The 12,240-nt window shown below is 35.7% G+C and overlaps 1 protein-coding gene across 1 annotated transcript in view; it reads right to left on the bottom strand.

Moving 5' to 3' along the window:
* Positions 1-12,240, bottom strand: part of LOC107686063 (cadherin-18-like) — a 47,564-nt gene that overhangs the window by 14,375 nt on the left and 20,949 nt on the right. Inside the window, exons 4-7 of the mRNA XM_016482902.1 lie at positions 7,789-7,908; positions 1,365-1,532; positions 865-1,052; positions 467-720 (exon numbers count right to left, since the gene is read on the bottom strand). Coding sequence (XP_016338388.1) covers positions 467-720; positions 865-1,052; positions 1,365-1,532; positions 7,789-7,908 — 730 coding nt within the window. The remainder of the gene's footprint in view (positions 1-466; positions 721-864; positions 1,053-1,364; positions 1,533-7,788; positions 7,909-12,240) is intronic.

The raw sequence follows: 12,240 nt of genomic DNA, 5'->3' as shown, positions 1-12,240 counted from the left end.
ACACTTATATAAATAGACTATAAATAACTCGACTGTTTCTGCATTTGGCCTCAGTGGCCACCACAACTTCAGGTGCAAAGCATTGTGTATGGAAATTGTAAGAAAACTAAGCATGAAATAAAATCAATGTTCATATGATTCCTCCTTTACCTTGAAAGTAGATAAATCTTCTGGAACTGATTATTAAGCTATTAGAAATAAGACTAACAAGATTTTTCTATTACCACAGTTTGCTATGGGAGAATATGTACTTCCTTAAACAATTTGAATTGCAATTCTGCATCCTCTTTGCTACTGCCAGTCAAATTCAGGAATTGAATTAGAATTTAAAAGACATTCTCAATTCAATTCTGAATGGGGCACAACCCTTGTGGACTACTAGCAGAGACATTTGCACTGATATATAGACACTGTAAAATATGCCTCAAAACCACATATACCAGTATAATTCTCTTTGGAAACTCGCCTGACTTTGCTTCTTGTGCTGTCCGGGTCTTTAGCAGTTACCATGCTAACCTCTGTCCCAGCTGGAGCATTTTCATACACATCCATGATATAGTAGTCCATAGTAAACACCGGAGCTTCATCAACATCCCCAATGATAAGCTTGAGTGTGGTGGTGTCTTTGAAAGAACCCAGGTAAGAAAAACGAGGATCCAGATGGGTGTTGACACCTTCTATGTTCAAAGAGTAAGCCTTCTTCTTCTCGTAGTCCAGAGGCTAGAAAGGACATCAGTAAAAAGATCAAGGGAGAAGCAGAAAAGACATTTTAGCCTGGGAAAAAACAGGGCATGGCTGAATGAGCAGAAATTAGTTTACGTGACTGTTGAACCCATTGGTTTTGTGGGAACGTCTAGTTCAGACCTTTCTGAGGGAGATGACTCCTTCTCTCTTGTCACTGTCTGTAGAGATGGAAAACATGGCAGCTCCTTCTTCATTGGTAATTCTGTATGTCATCTCAGCGTTGACGCCAAGGTCTTCATCGTTCGCTTTGATTTTCCCAACTGCTTTCCCTACCTGAGCAGATTCTGGCACGTACAGCTGATAGTTCTCTGAAGTGGAGGATAAACACAAACAGAACAGATGCGATTTTATTAAACATTCAAAATCTTTTGATGCGAATATTAAAAAGTGTTGCTTGCGCTCAGCTAATTTGCAGGGTTTATTTAGATTAAACCTGCGCAAGCTCAATAAAAGTTGTTTACTTTCACAAAATAAAGCTTAAACGAATTCAGCCATTTGGGATAAATTCACATTACATTCAAAGGGATTTAAGGATTAGATGGTTTCTGTAGAAGGGGCGTGCCTAAAATCCAGGCTTTTTTTCCATGGTGAAAGAGACAGAGAGAAGCAGGGACTCGTACTTTGAGGGAATCGTGGTGGATTGTCGTTGACGTCGGCCAGTGAGATATTGACTGTCGTGGATCCGGACAGACCCCCAACAGAGCCGGCCATGTCTTTGGCTTGGATGATGACAGAGTACATCTCTCTAGTTTCTCTGTCCATGTTCGGCAAAGCTGTCCTGATGACACCTGTGATCCAGAGGGCAGAAAGAATTAATATAGTTCCCGCTGACCTACATAACCCATATTCCATTATTGGACATTCAAAAGTATATTACCATTTTCTGCAAATGATGGTGTTCAAGTACAAATATTAAAACAGCCCACATTTCCCTAGCAGACAAAGATTAGGGAGGTCTTGAACCCTCCAAATGAAGTGAAAACAAAAGGTTGTGGAACTGCAAAAGCCTGATAAACATAAATATTGTCATAATTTATCAAAAGTGACAGTAAGGACATTTATAATGTTACAAAAGTTAGCCTTGGTAAGAATAAAATATTTAAAAACATAATTAAAAAAAGTAATGGTAACACTTAGTATAGGGACCAACTCTCACTAGTGGCTTATTAGCATGCCCATTATTAACGTATTGGCTGTTTATTAGCACTTTTAAAGCTCATATTCTTCATAGCCATATTCTACATCCTTGATCCTGCCCAATAAACTAAACCTAACAACTACCTTACAAACTATTAATAAGCAGCAAAATAAGAGTTTATTGAGGCAAAAGTAATAGTTAACGGTTTGTTAATAGTGAGAATTGGACCTTAAAATAAAGTGACCAAAGTTATAACTACTGCAAATAGTATTGCATGTACCACATATTCAAAACGCTTCCGTTTATTCATCTATAAGCTGGCTTTAAAGAAATAAACATTTGATTTTGTCAACATTTCCTATGGAAATTCCCATAAAATGGTTGAACATCTCTTGAAAATTACTGTACAATTCACATAAAGCAAATTCTTCATTTACTTTTGTCCATGGAAAATGAAGGACTAGAGCTGTGAAGCTCCTACAAAGGAAAAGGGACCATAAAAGCAAAATAAAAGCAGTCCACAGAACTCGTGCACTATATCTGAAGGCTTATGAAGCCATATTACAGTATATCTCTGTGTGAGGTCCAGACTCAAATGAAGTCATTATTCACAGAAAATCTTGCTTGATAGCCATGGTCAGCATTCAGTTTCACTGTATGCAAAAGCAAAGCTTGGAAATTCAGCCTAACACCTCCTTTTGTTTTCCATAGAAGATAGAAAGCTAAATGGATTTTCAAAAGACAAGGTTGTGAGTAAATAATTAATTTTTAGGAGAACCATCGCTTGAAATCAAACCGCTAGCCATTTGATGGGATTTCCAGCAATAAGAGCCACCGTTCACAGGACAGGTGCGTGTCCAGAATATCATGTGTACACTGCAGATCTTTGACCCCTAGTTATTGAGGCAGTGAGCTCACAGCGAGTGGTTATCCTCTGCTTTGCCCCTGTTCTGACCTGGTACAGGTTCTTTTCGAGCTTGACAACACACCAGCAGGCGAGTGCTGACCTCTCACTTCTATGTACTGTTCCTATGCGGTTTAAGCCCTTAGCATGAACCTTCCTTTCCAGATGTGCACACACACTCTTGCACAAAGCATGCTGGTGATCATCTCCTGCATACTCCACAGCTCTAAAGCAAAGGCTGCCATCTGCTCCAACCGTTCCCTCAGGAGATAGAGGATAACACAGGGATAAAGGAAAGGCTGGAAAGCATAACAGCTTGCGTTTGCCATGTGAACTTGTATTTGTGCCCCTTTACGCCATGAGATCCCATGGTAATGTTTCTAAGAAATGAGCACCAACTGACATGATACACCAAGGCCCCAGTGCACCAACATGGGTTGTTTAAAAACACTGGAAATCAATAGCATCATTTCATAAAAGCATAAGCTCTGTCAGTACATAGCACTAGACACATTTTATTTACTTGTTAGTGAATATATATAGGATACTTCTTGACAGTTTCATCAAAAAATATATGAAATGCCTTGATGTTTTCACACTCAAGGTTATCCATCATCCAGAAATCAAAGAAAAGTGTGCATTTTCAAGCCAAGCTATTAACGTGGGACATATCCCATTCTTTTATTGACATTTTAAAATGATGTAACCTGATGATCTGCTGATATATAACTGTGGTTGATTTCATATATTGTTTTTTTCTTTTTGTCTGGTGAAAACCTAAGAAGACCTAAAAATGTATACAGAAACGTAATATTATATAGGAAGGAAGGAAGATGAGTAGAAAGCAGTAAATGTCTAGCATGTCTGTAACTATACACATTTCATGTTTTTATCTGACATATAACTAGAAAAAAAATGCTATAAAATATATGGGCAGTATAAATATTTATGTCGGAATGTCTTAATATAAATACACACACAACACCTACAATAAGTCCAAAATGCTGGCAAGAAGCACAGAGGACCTGTGAGGGAATGACTAGCAGATAATTTCAATTTCATGTTATGTGTGAAAGTGTGAGATGGACAGTTTAAATTTTCGAACATGCAATGTTGTCTTTTTAAATGGACACGACCAGTGGGAGTGAGAAAAAATATGCAAACAGATACCTCAATCCGCCAGAACAAATAAACATACACCAGTGTTCAGCCCCAGAGAATGTCATAGAGATTGGACCCAGCCTATTGAGAGCAGACACCACCTGCCAGGACAGGGGATTTCAGCAGACAACACAACGAAAAAAGCAAAATGTTCATGTTAAACAGGCTCTTAGTATTCAGCTAGTAGCCACAAAGCAGAGACAGAAAGTAAATAAAGCAAACAAGACCAGACACTGATGCAGAACTTGGTAAGCCCTGTTCTTTGTACTGAGAGTTTGATTTCCTATGGAACAACAGACAGTCATCCTTATAGTGAAAGTGCAAAACATCACGCAGGCTAAGCATCACCCACCGGTAAATGGGGCGAACTAACTACTACACAAAGGTGCAGTAGAGGTAATTCTCAGCTAAGAGGATTAGACACAATGATGCAAGTTATTGTACTTTACATAGACGTGGATGGGTGGAAACAGTAGCTTGGGTAATTGTAATTGTAGGAAGAAAAACACATCAAGCATATTCCACTATGCTATATTAAACCACATTCTACTACAAATATCATATTCTACAAATCAGATTAGACTAGAATAAAAAGAACAACCTCTAATAATTTTACCCTGAAAATAAATAAATAAATACATTTGAATACTAAAAAATGGCACTGGAAATAAATTATTAACAAAATATTAAATAAATATAAAAGTGCTCTAGTAACTATATAGTATTGATGCTGGTATTCTTTTGCTGATGCTTCAATCGAATTATCAAAAAAAAAAAAAAATGTAGGGCAGAAAATCACTACATTTACATTTAGTCATTTTGCAGACGCTTTTATCCAAAGCGACTTACAATTGGGGAATACATAAAGCAATTCTTCTTAAAGAGGCAAACAGACACAGGAAGTGCTCGTAATACCAAGTTTTAGGCATTGTTCAAATAAGTACAAGCTAGAAAGGGAAGGAATAAATAAAGAGAAGCTGTTGCTTGAAAATTGTCTGGGATTCAGCATTCCGGATAGGGGAATAAATAACTAATAGTAGCAACTTGACTACATTTTTCAGTAGCACAATGTTGTATTGCACATAAAGGCTTCACAATTAAGTGAACTTATATAATTATCAAGCATGCTCTACTAGAATGTCCTTTCTGTCTCATATAAAGTAAACAGCCCTTAGTTGCCCATGTTGGTGCACTGGGGCCTGGTTGTACAGTATCTTGTCAGCTGGTACTCATTTCATAGTAAACATTACCATGGGATATCATGTGCAAGTTCACATGGCAGACTCAAGCTGTTCTGCTTTCCAGCCTTTCCTTCATCCTCGTCTTATTCCCTATTTCCTGAGCAAATGGTTGGAGCAGATTTATATAAGGCATAACTATAATGTAACCTATTCAAAATAAATAAATAAATACATAAAATAATAATGTTTTAGTAAAACATTAAATATTATACAATTATTATTAATAATAATTGTGTAAATTATACAAATATCACATTTTCCAATATGTATAATTATAATATTAATGTTATATAAATTAGGATAGTTTTTTTTTTTAAACTATGACACTTGTTGACATTGTTCATTCAAAAATCATTGTTTTTTTTTGTAGCAGAAAATACGGCTTTCATTAAATGACATTAAAGGGATAGTTCACCCAAAAATGAAATTTCTGTCATTAATTACTCACCCTCATGTCGTTTCAAACCTTTAAGACAACACGAATGTGTCATGGTATGAATGCGCATCGAAGACTGACACGGAAGAGAAGAAATTGTTGAATAAAGTTGTTATTTTTCTTTCTTTTTTGCACAGAAAGTATTCTCGTAGCTTCAAAACATTACGGTTGAACCACTGATGATTTTACCGATGTCCTTACTACCTTTCTGGGCCTTGAATGTGTCAGTTGCGTTGCTGTCTATGCAGGGTCAGAAAGCCCAGATTTAATCAAAAATATCTTAATTTCCAAAGATGAACAAAGGTCTTACAGGTTTGAAACGGCATGAAGGTGAGTAATTAATGACAGAATTTACATTTTTTGGGTGAACTATCCCTTTAAATTGTCAGCTTGTAGCTTGGCAAACTACACTTTCAAGAGTAGAATTCCCAATACCACCTACTGTATATCTACGGATAAACTCAAAATGTGAAAAGTTTTATAGCTGTGATGCTCAGAGCAGAAGAGACAAGCCTCCGTCAATGCTTTATCTCTCTCCAAGAGCAAAAGAGGCTCTCTAGAACTGGAGTATTGGATTATTTGAGAGTGATTCAAACACGCACACACACTACTCTCAGTGCTAAGGGTATAGGCACTTCCTGCCAAAATGAGCAAGCAACACTGATATGCAAGATTGCAATGTTAAACCGGCGCCGTATGATAATAACCCCTGATGTGAACATTATCATATGGCCTCTTAATCCCATCAAAACCTTCATGATAGCCACAAACAGGGGATTAGAGATGAGAAAAGAGTTGAAAGAGTGACCACGGAGGGATTACAGTCCATCCAATCTCATAGTTTTAGCGCCAAAGACACCAATACAAGACAAACCGCCATCAGAGATTTGCTGCTTCAGTGGAGGACAGCAACAATCCCACGGGTCCCAGCGGGAGGGAGACTGAATGAGCAATTACACATAATAAATAAATGCACAGTGGAGTACCCATGAAGCAATTCTGTGTAAATTGGCGCAGTTTCGTGGCGGATATCTGAGGGATGGAAGTACGTATTGGTACTAAGCTGAGTCTCTTGGGTCAGCAGCTCATGCTGTTGCTGACAGGGCGTTTGCCAAAAAAAACACGCACACACTAACAGCTGGAACGAATGCTACTCACCATTTTACCTCGTACACTGCTGATGTAGACATTCGTGCATCTACACACACCACCCTGGCACACTCAAACGCACACAAGCCAAGCAAATTCATCCTGCAACAAATAGGCTCTATCATGGGATAAACACTCTGCAGGTTGGCGCTTTCAAACTGGGACAAACACCCTCCAGGCACATTCAACTTGACATAAACAAACACCACCACTGTGGAAATTGAACCAAATGGCTACTAAGCACAGAATGAAAAAACGAGGGAGGAAGGAAGACGTTAAATTAGGATATACACTGTAGGCGAGCAGTACATCACAACAAATAGGCCACGGTTCGGGCATTTTCAAGCCTCCACAGAACAGTGTAGCCCGGGTCGTACAGTGCCGTGCTCTCAACGTTTCAATCATGTGTTGATAATATTATGAAAATGATTTGTTTATCCACCCGGGCTTTGTGCGAGTAATTGAGTGTACCATGTAAGTCTCCAAAGAAAACCATCCATATTCATCGCCCTCAATGTAGGTTTATTGATTTATTTCTGAGATACAATTGAGAATGATATTTCCCACATTTCCCGCATGATTCATTGGAATTTTCAATGTAGATGCCTGAGTCTGAGTTCCGTTCGAAAGAGCATACATATTCTTTTAATGCTTAACTGAAGTTCCTGCGACAAAAGACACATTTTGGTACTGGTCGGGAGGGTTTTTTCCCCTCAAGTCTCGGTGGAAACAACATGTATGAAAGGCCCTCAACAATGTGAGAACGCATCAATTATTCTCCACATAGGGTAGCGCAATAAATCGGGAGTTCCTTTGTGTGCCTGAAAGCTGTTTTACAGAGAAAATGTATCTGTGTTTCCTACAGCCTATTATTGTGGAATGACTCACCCGGTGGTGACTTCGCACAAGCTCACAGGAACAATCAGAAAATATTCAAGTACAGACTTCTACAGTCGAAGGCATCTCAAAATGTCCATAAAACTGGTTATTTGTAAAAAGCGAGGTCTTTGTGTACCAGTTTTGGGGTCGACGGTGAAGAAAGGCTGCCCTTGGAGAATGCTGTAGACAATCTTGGCACTGTTTCCGTAGGTGGGATCGTCGGCGTCTGTGGCAGTGATCTGGAACACCGACGTTCCTGCGTGGACATAAAAAATATGTCCAAGTTAAACTGCTAAAATGATTCATATGCTCAGATTTGCATTCATCCTCATTAATGCATGCCACGAGCATGCTCCGACAGAGGCAGTACTCATATGCCACTTGCTAATTCAAGTGATTCATCTCATGCTTCCTTGACCTGTACCAGGTTGAATTCACCTGTCATGAGCCTCTCTCCTCCAAGCCTTAAAGCATCTAATGCTATTACGAAATGTGTGGGGCTTGGATGGTGGCGATAACGCTGCTCTAACCTGAGACACATTCACAGTTTAAGAAAGAACACAAACACAATAGATTGAAGGCACCGGGCTCTATAATAGCCTCTCTTGAAAGGCCAGAGGCCCTCAACCAGCTTATAAGGCTCTATCTGTATTGCTAGTGATTAATTCATCACAGCTTGATAAAGTGGAGTCAGAGAGCTCGCCAGCTCACTGCTGGTGTTTGTTCTGTACCCGAAGCAGAATGTCTTACTCGGAAGGGCACAAATAATGACATGAGGATAACAAATTCCAACGAACAATAGGCCAAAAAAAAAGCTAATTTTTTAACATAAAACAAAGCAATATTTCTAATGAATATATCTAAAATTAAAATGCAATGGCATGCCTGTGAAGCGAACATAATTAAAGTGAGAAATGTATGATTGTAAATGTGCACAGTGCGGTTTGAAGCTTAATCATCTGCTTTTATGTATTATTTATTTGATATATTGAATACAATTTATATTCTAGATCATACATATTTTTTTATTTTTGAAAAATGTGTCACAGTCTCCACAAAATTATCCAGCAACACAACTGTTAAATATTAAGAATTTGAATAATTATTTGGAGCTTAATAAATTACTGGAATAATTGCTTTTGAAAATGTATCACAGGAATTTTATATATATATATACAGTGGGTACGGAAAGTATTCAGACCCCCTTCAATTTTTCACTCTTTGTTATATTGCAGCCATTTGCTAAAATCATTTAAGTTAATTTTTTTTCCTCATTAATGTACACACAGCACCCCATATTGACAGAAAAACACAGAATTGTTGACATTTTTGCAGATTTACACTGTATATATATATATATATATATATATATATTAGTGTAAGTGTAATAATATTTCAAGTTTACAGTTTAATAATAATGGTTAATAATAGTTAAAGTTTACAATATTACAGTTTTTTACTGTAGTTTTTGATCAAATAAATATAGCCATTAAAAACATAAAAAATACAATTTGATACTGACCAAAACATTTGAACAGAGTATATAAAAATAAATAATTAACATTATTAATATTGATTCTATTATAATACAGTAGTCAACATTTGAAGAGGATCAAAAAAGTTCATCAAAGTTGTCCTAAGACAAGAACGCATTTTGGTTTTAGGTTTTAGGACAACTTTGATTAAAGGTTTTGATCTACTTCAAATATTGACTAGTTTATAAATTAAACCACCCATATTTGCTATATATAAACTAACACATCCGAATACTGTACAGATCATTTTTTCAACAGGTACAGATACATATGCAGATAATTGTCTTCTGTTTGTGTTACATTTTTAAAGCCTAAACTAGTTTTAAAGACTCACTGAGAGCATGAGAGCAAATAAAAGCAGTGAAGGAGAGCGATTCATACACTGTAAAACTTTTCATTGTAAATTTACAGTAAAATACTGGCAGCTGGGTTGCCAGCCACATTCTGTATTTTTACAGGACTACTGCTGTAAACAACATTTGCAGTTCTGTACTGTAATTACCAAATACAGTATTATACTGTTATATAACTTATTTTTACAGTATTAGACTGTGTTATTTACAGGGAATACTGTAATTCCTGCTTTTCATTCCGTACTCTTAGATTTACAAAATTAAAAGTATTATACTTTTTCATAACAGTAGTCACAACAGAAAAAAGAAAACAACATTATCTGAGTTTTAAAACATTTATTTATTTTTGAAGAAAAGACCAGAAAATTGCCTTGTATGAACATATTGGCTGAAATGCCAGCTGTAGTTTTTTTTAAAATTTATTTTGTCTCTACTTACATCTGCTTGAAGGATAAGACCATCTAATTTCTGCAAGTGTGTGAGCAGCTGTAGGACCATGGAAGACATGGAAGCAATCAGGAATACTGCATTTGAAATAAGCATTAGGAACATGACTATGGATTTTCATGTGCTGGCAAAATTATAAGACATTAAAAAGCACGATCATAGAACTGACATTTTTAACATGGACTACAAATGTATATATAACTAAATACATATTTTACAGTTGACATTTCATTCATTCATCTATCCATTTTGAACAATGTTCAAATTGAACTTTGCTTCTAGTTAAAATTCACAGTTTTTCTTTTCATTTCAATTCATTGGAATTATACTTCCTTACATTCGGATTTGAACTGCAATGTTCTCTCTAAATAACTAAATTAAAATTCTATTCACATTCAGGAACTTAACTCAAATTTTAAAAGCATTCTCAATTAAATTCTGATAAACAAATAATCAATTTAAGGTTAAGGTATACTTTATTGTCCCTGGGGGAAATTTGTCTTGGGCTCAGAAATACAACCACCATATCACATAAAACATATAGTAGTAAGGACAAATAAGCCACAGTACACAGCACAGTAACACAGAGCATAAAAAAAGAGGAGAAAAAAATAATAATTTAGTGGTACTGAACATGTGACTTTGTACAAAAAGGCAGAAGTGCTTGCTTCCACTGAAGCACAAGTTGCTCTTTGAATTCTCAAATCATGCTGGGGATCATCAAGTTTGACAAACTTCGGTAGATTTTTTTCCACTTATACTTTTCATTATCATTATATTAAAATTTCCAATAAAAAATAATACAATTGCAAAATAGAAACATTTTCCCTAGTGCTCTCAGACTTTTGGTCCCTAATTATAAATACAGTAAATTCATAGCATAGTTTTAAATGTCAGGCTTTGCATTTGTAAATCATCTAACTATAAGAAAACAAGAAATTAAATGACATAGACCTAGATCTAGAAATAAATGATCAAAGTCAGAAGACAAAGACTTGAAAACACTCCTGTCATAACCTTTATGGGTGATAAATGACATTTCGTACAGTTCAAGCTTTAACATTTTTTTATGACAAATCTATCACGATAATGACTGTGGAATAGAGCTGCACGATTAATCGGTAAAAGATTGCGATCTCGATTCAGACAACCACATGATCTCATTTCTAAATGACAACGATTCTCCCGTGTCTATTAAATCTTTGTCTTACCGGATCATTCAAATCTGCGTTTGCACTGCCGCCGACACACAGAGAGCAGTTACCATGTTTGGTTAAGAAACAGCTTCACAAACAGTCTTTTCAACTACACAGTATTATTTCTGTCGTACAGTCATTCATATTATCACAGAAATACTGGGATGAAAGTTTATAATTCAGATATAAACACTGATGGCTATGGTAGCGCGACCAAAATAGAGCAAATCCGCGCTTGAAAGTAACTGCCACATAACGTTTGTGTCGATTGCAAGCGACTTAAAAATGTATAATTGAATGAATCATTTATTCAAGAGAATCGTTCAAAAATGCTGATTCAACCAGTAGGTTTATGAGTGAGTCGTTGAATCATTGATTCAAACAATTTTTTCATTATTTTAATATTAAATTGGTGTATTAAATATATTATATTTTAAATACATATTACACTACCAGTCTAAAGTTTTTGAACCGTAAGATTTTTATTGTTTTGAATATATTTTAAAATGTAATTTATTCCTGTGATTTCAAAGCAACATTTATCTGAAATAGAAATATTTTGTAACATTATAAATGTCTTTATCATCACTTCTGATAAATTTAAAGGATTCTTGCTAAATAAAAGTATTAATTTATATAATTCCCCCCCACCCAAAAAAAAAAAAAAAAATTGACAAGCTTTTGAATGGTACAGTGCATAATGTTACAAAAGCTTTTTATTTCAGATGAATGCTGATCATTCTATTCATCAAAGAATCCTGAAAAAATTTACTCAAGTGTTTTAAATATTGATAATAATAATAGTAATAATATTAAAATGTTTCTTGAACAGCAAGTCAGCATATTAGAATTATTTCTGAAGGATCATGTGACTCTGAAGACTCTAATGATGCTGAAAATTCAGCTTTTATCACAGGAATAAGTTACATTTTAAAATATATTCAAGTAGAAAGCAGTTATTTTAAATAGTAAAAATATTTCACAGTATTACTGCTTTTGCTGTATTTTGTATCAAATAAATGCAGGCTTGGTGAGCAGAAGATAATTCTTTAAAAAA

This window comes from Sinocyclocheilus anshuiensis, unplaced genomic scaffold, assembly GCF_001515605.1.
Source record: "Sinocyclocheilus anshuiensis isolate Anshui unplaced genomic scaffold, SAMN03320099.WGS_v1.1 scaffold930, whole genome shotgun sequence".
Classification (NCBI taxonomy): domain Eukaryota; kingdom Metazoa; phylum Chordata; class Actinopteri; order Cypriniformes; family Cyprinidae; genus Sinocyclocheilus; species Sinocyclocheilus anshuiensis.
The sequence above is the reverse complement of the archived record's forward strand: the minus strand, read 5'-3'. Positions and strand labels throughout refer to the sequence as shown.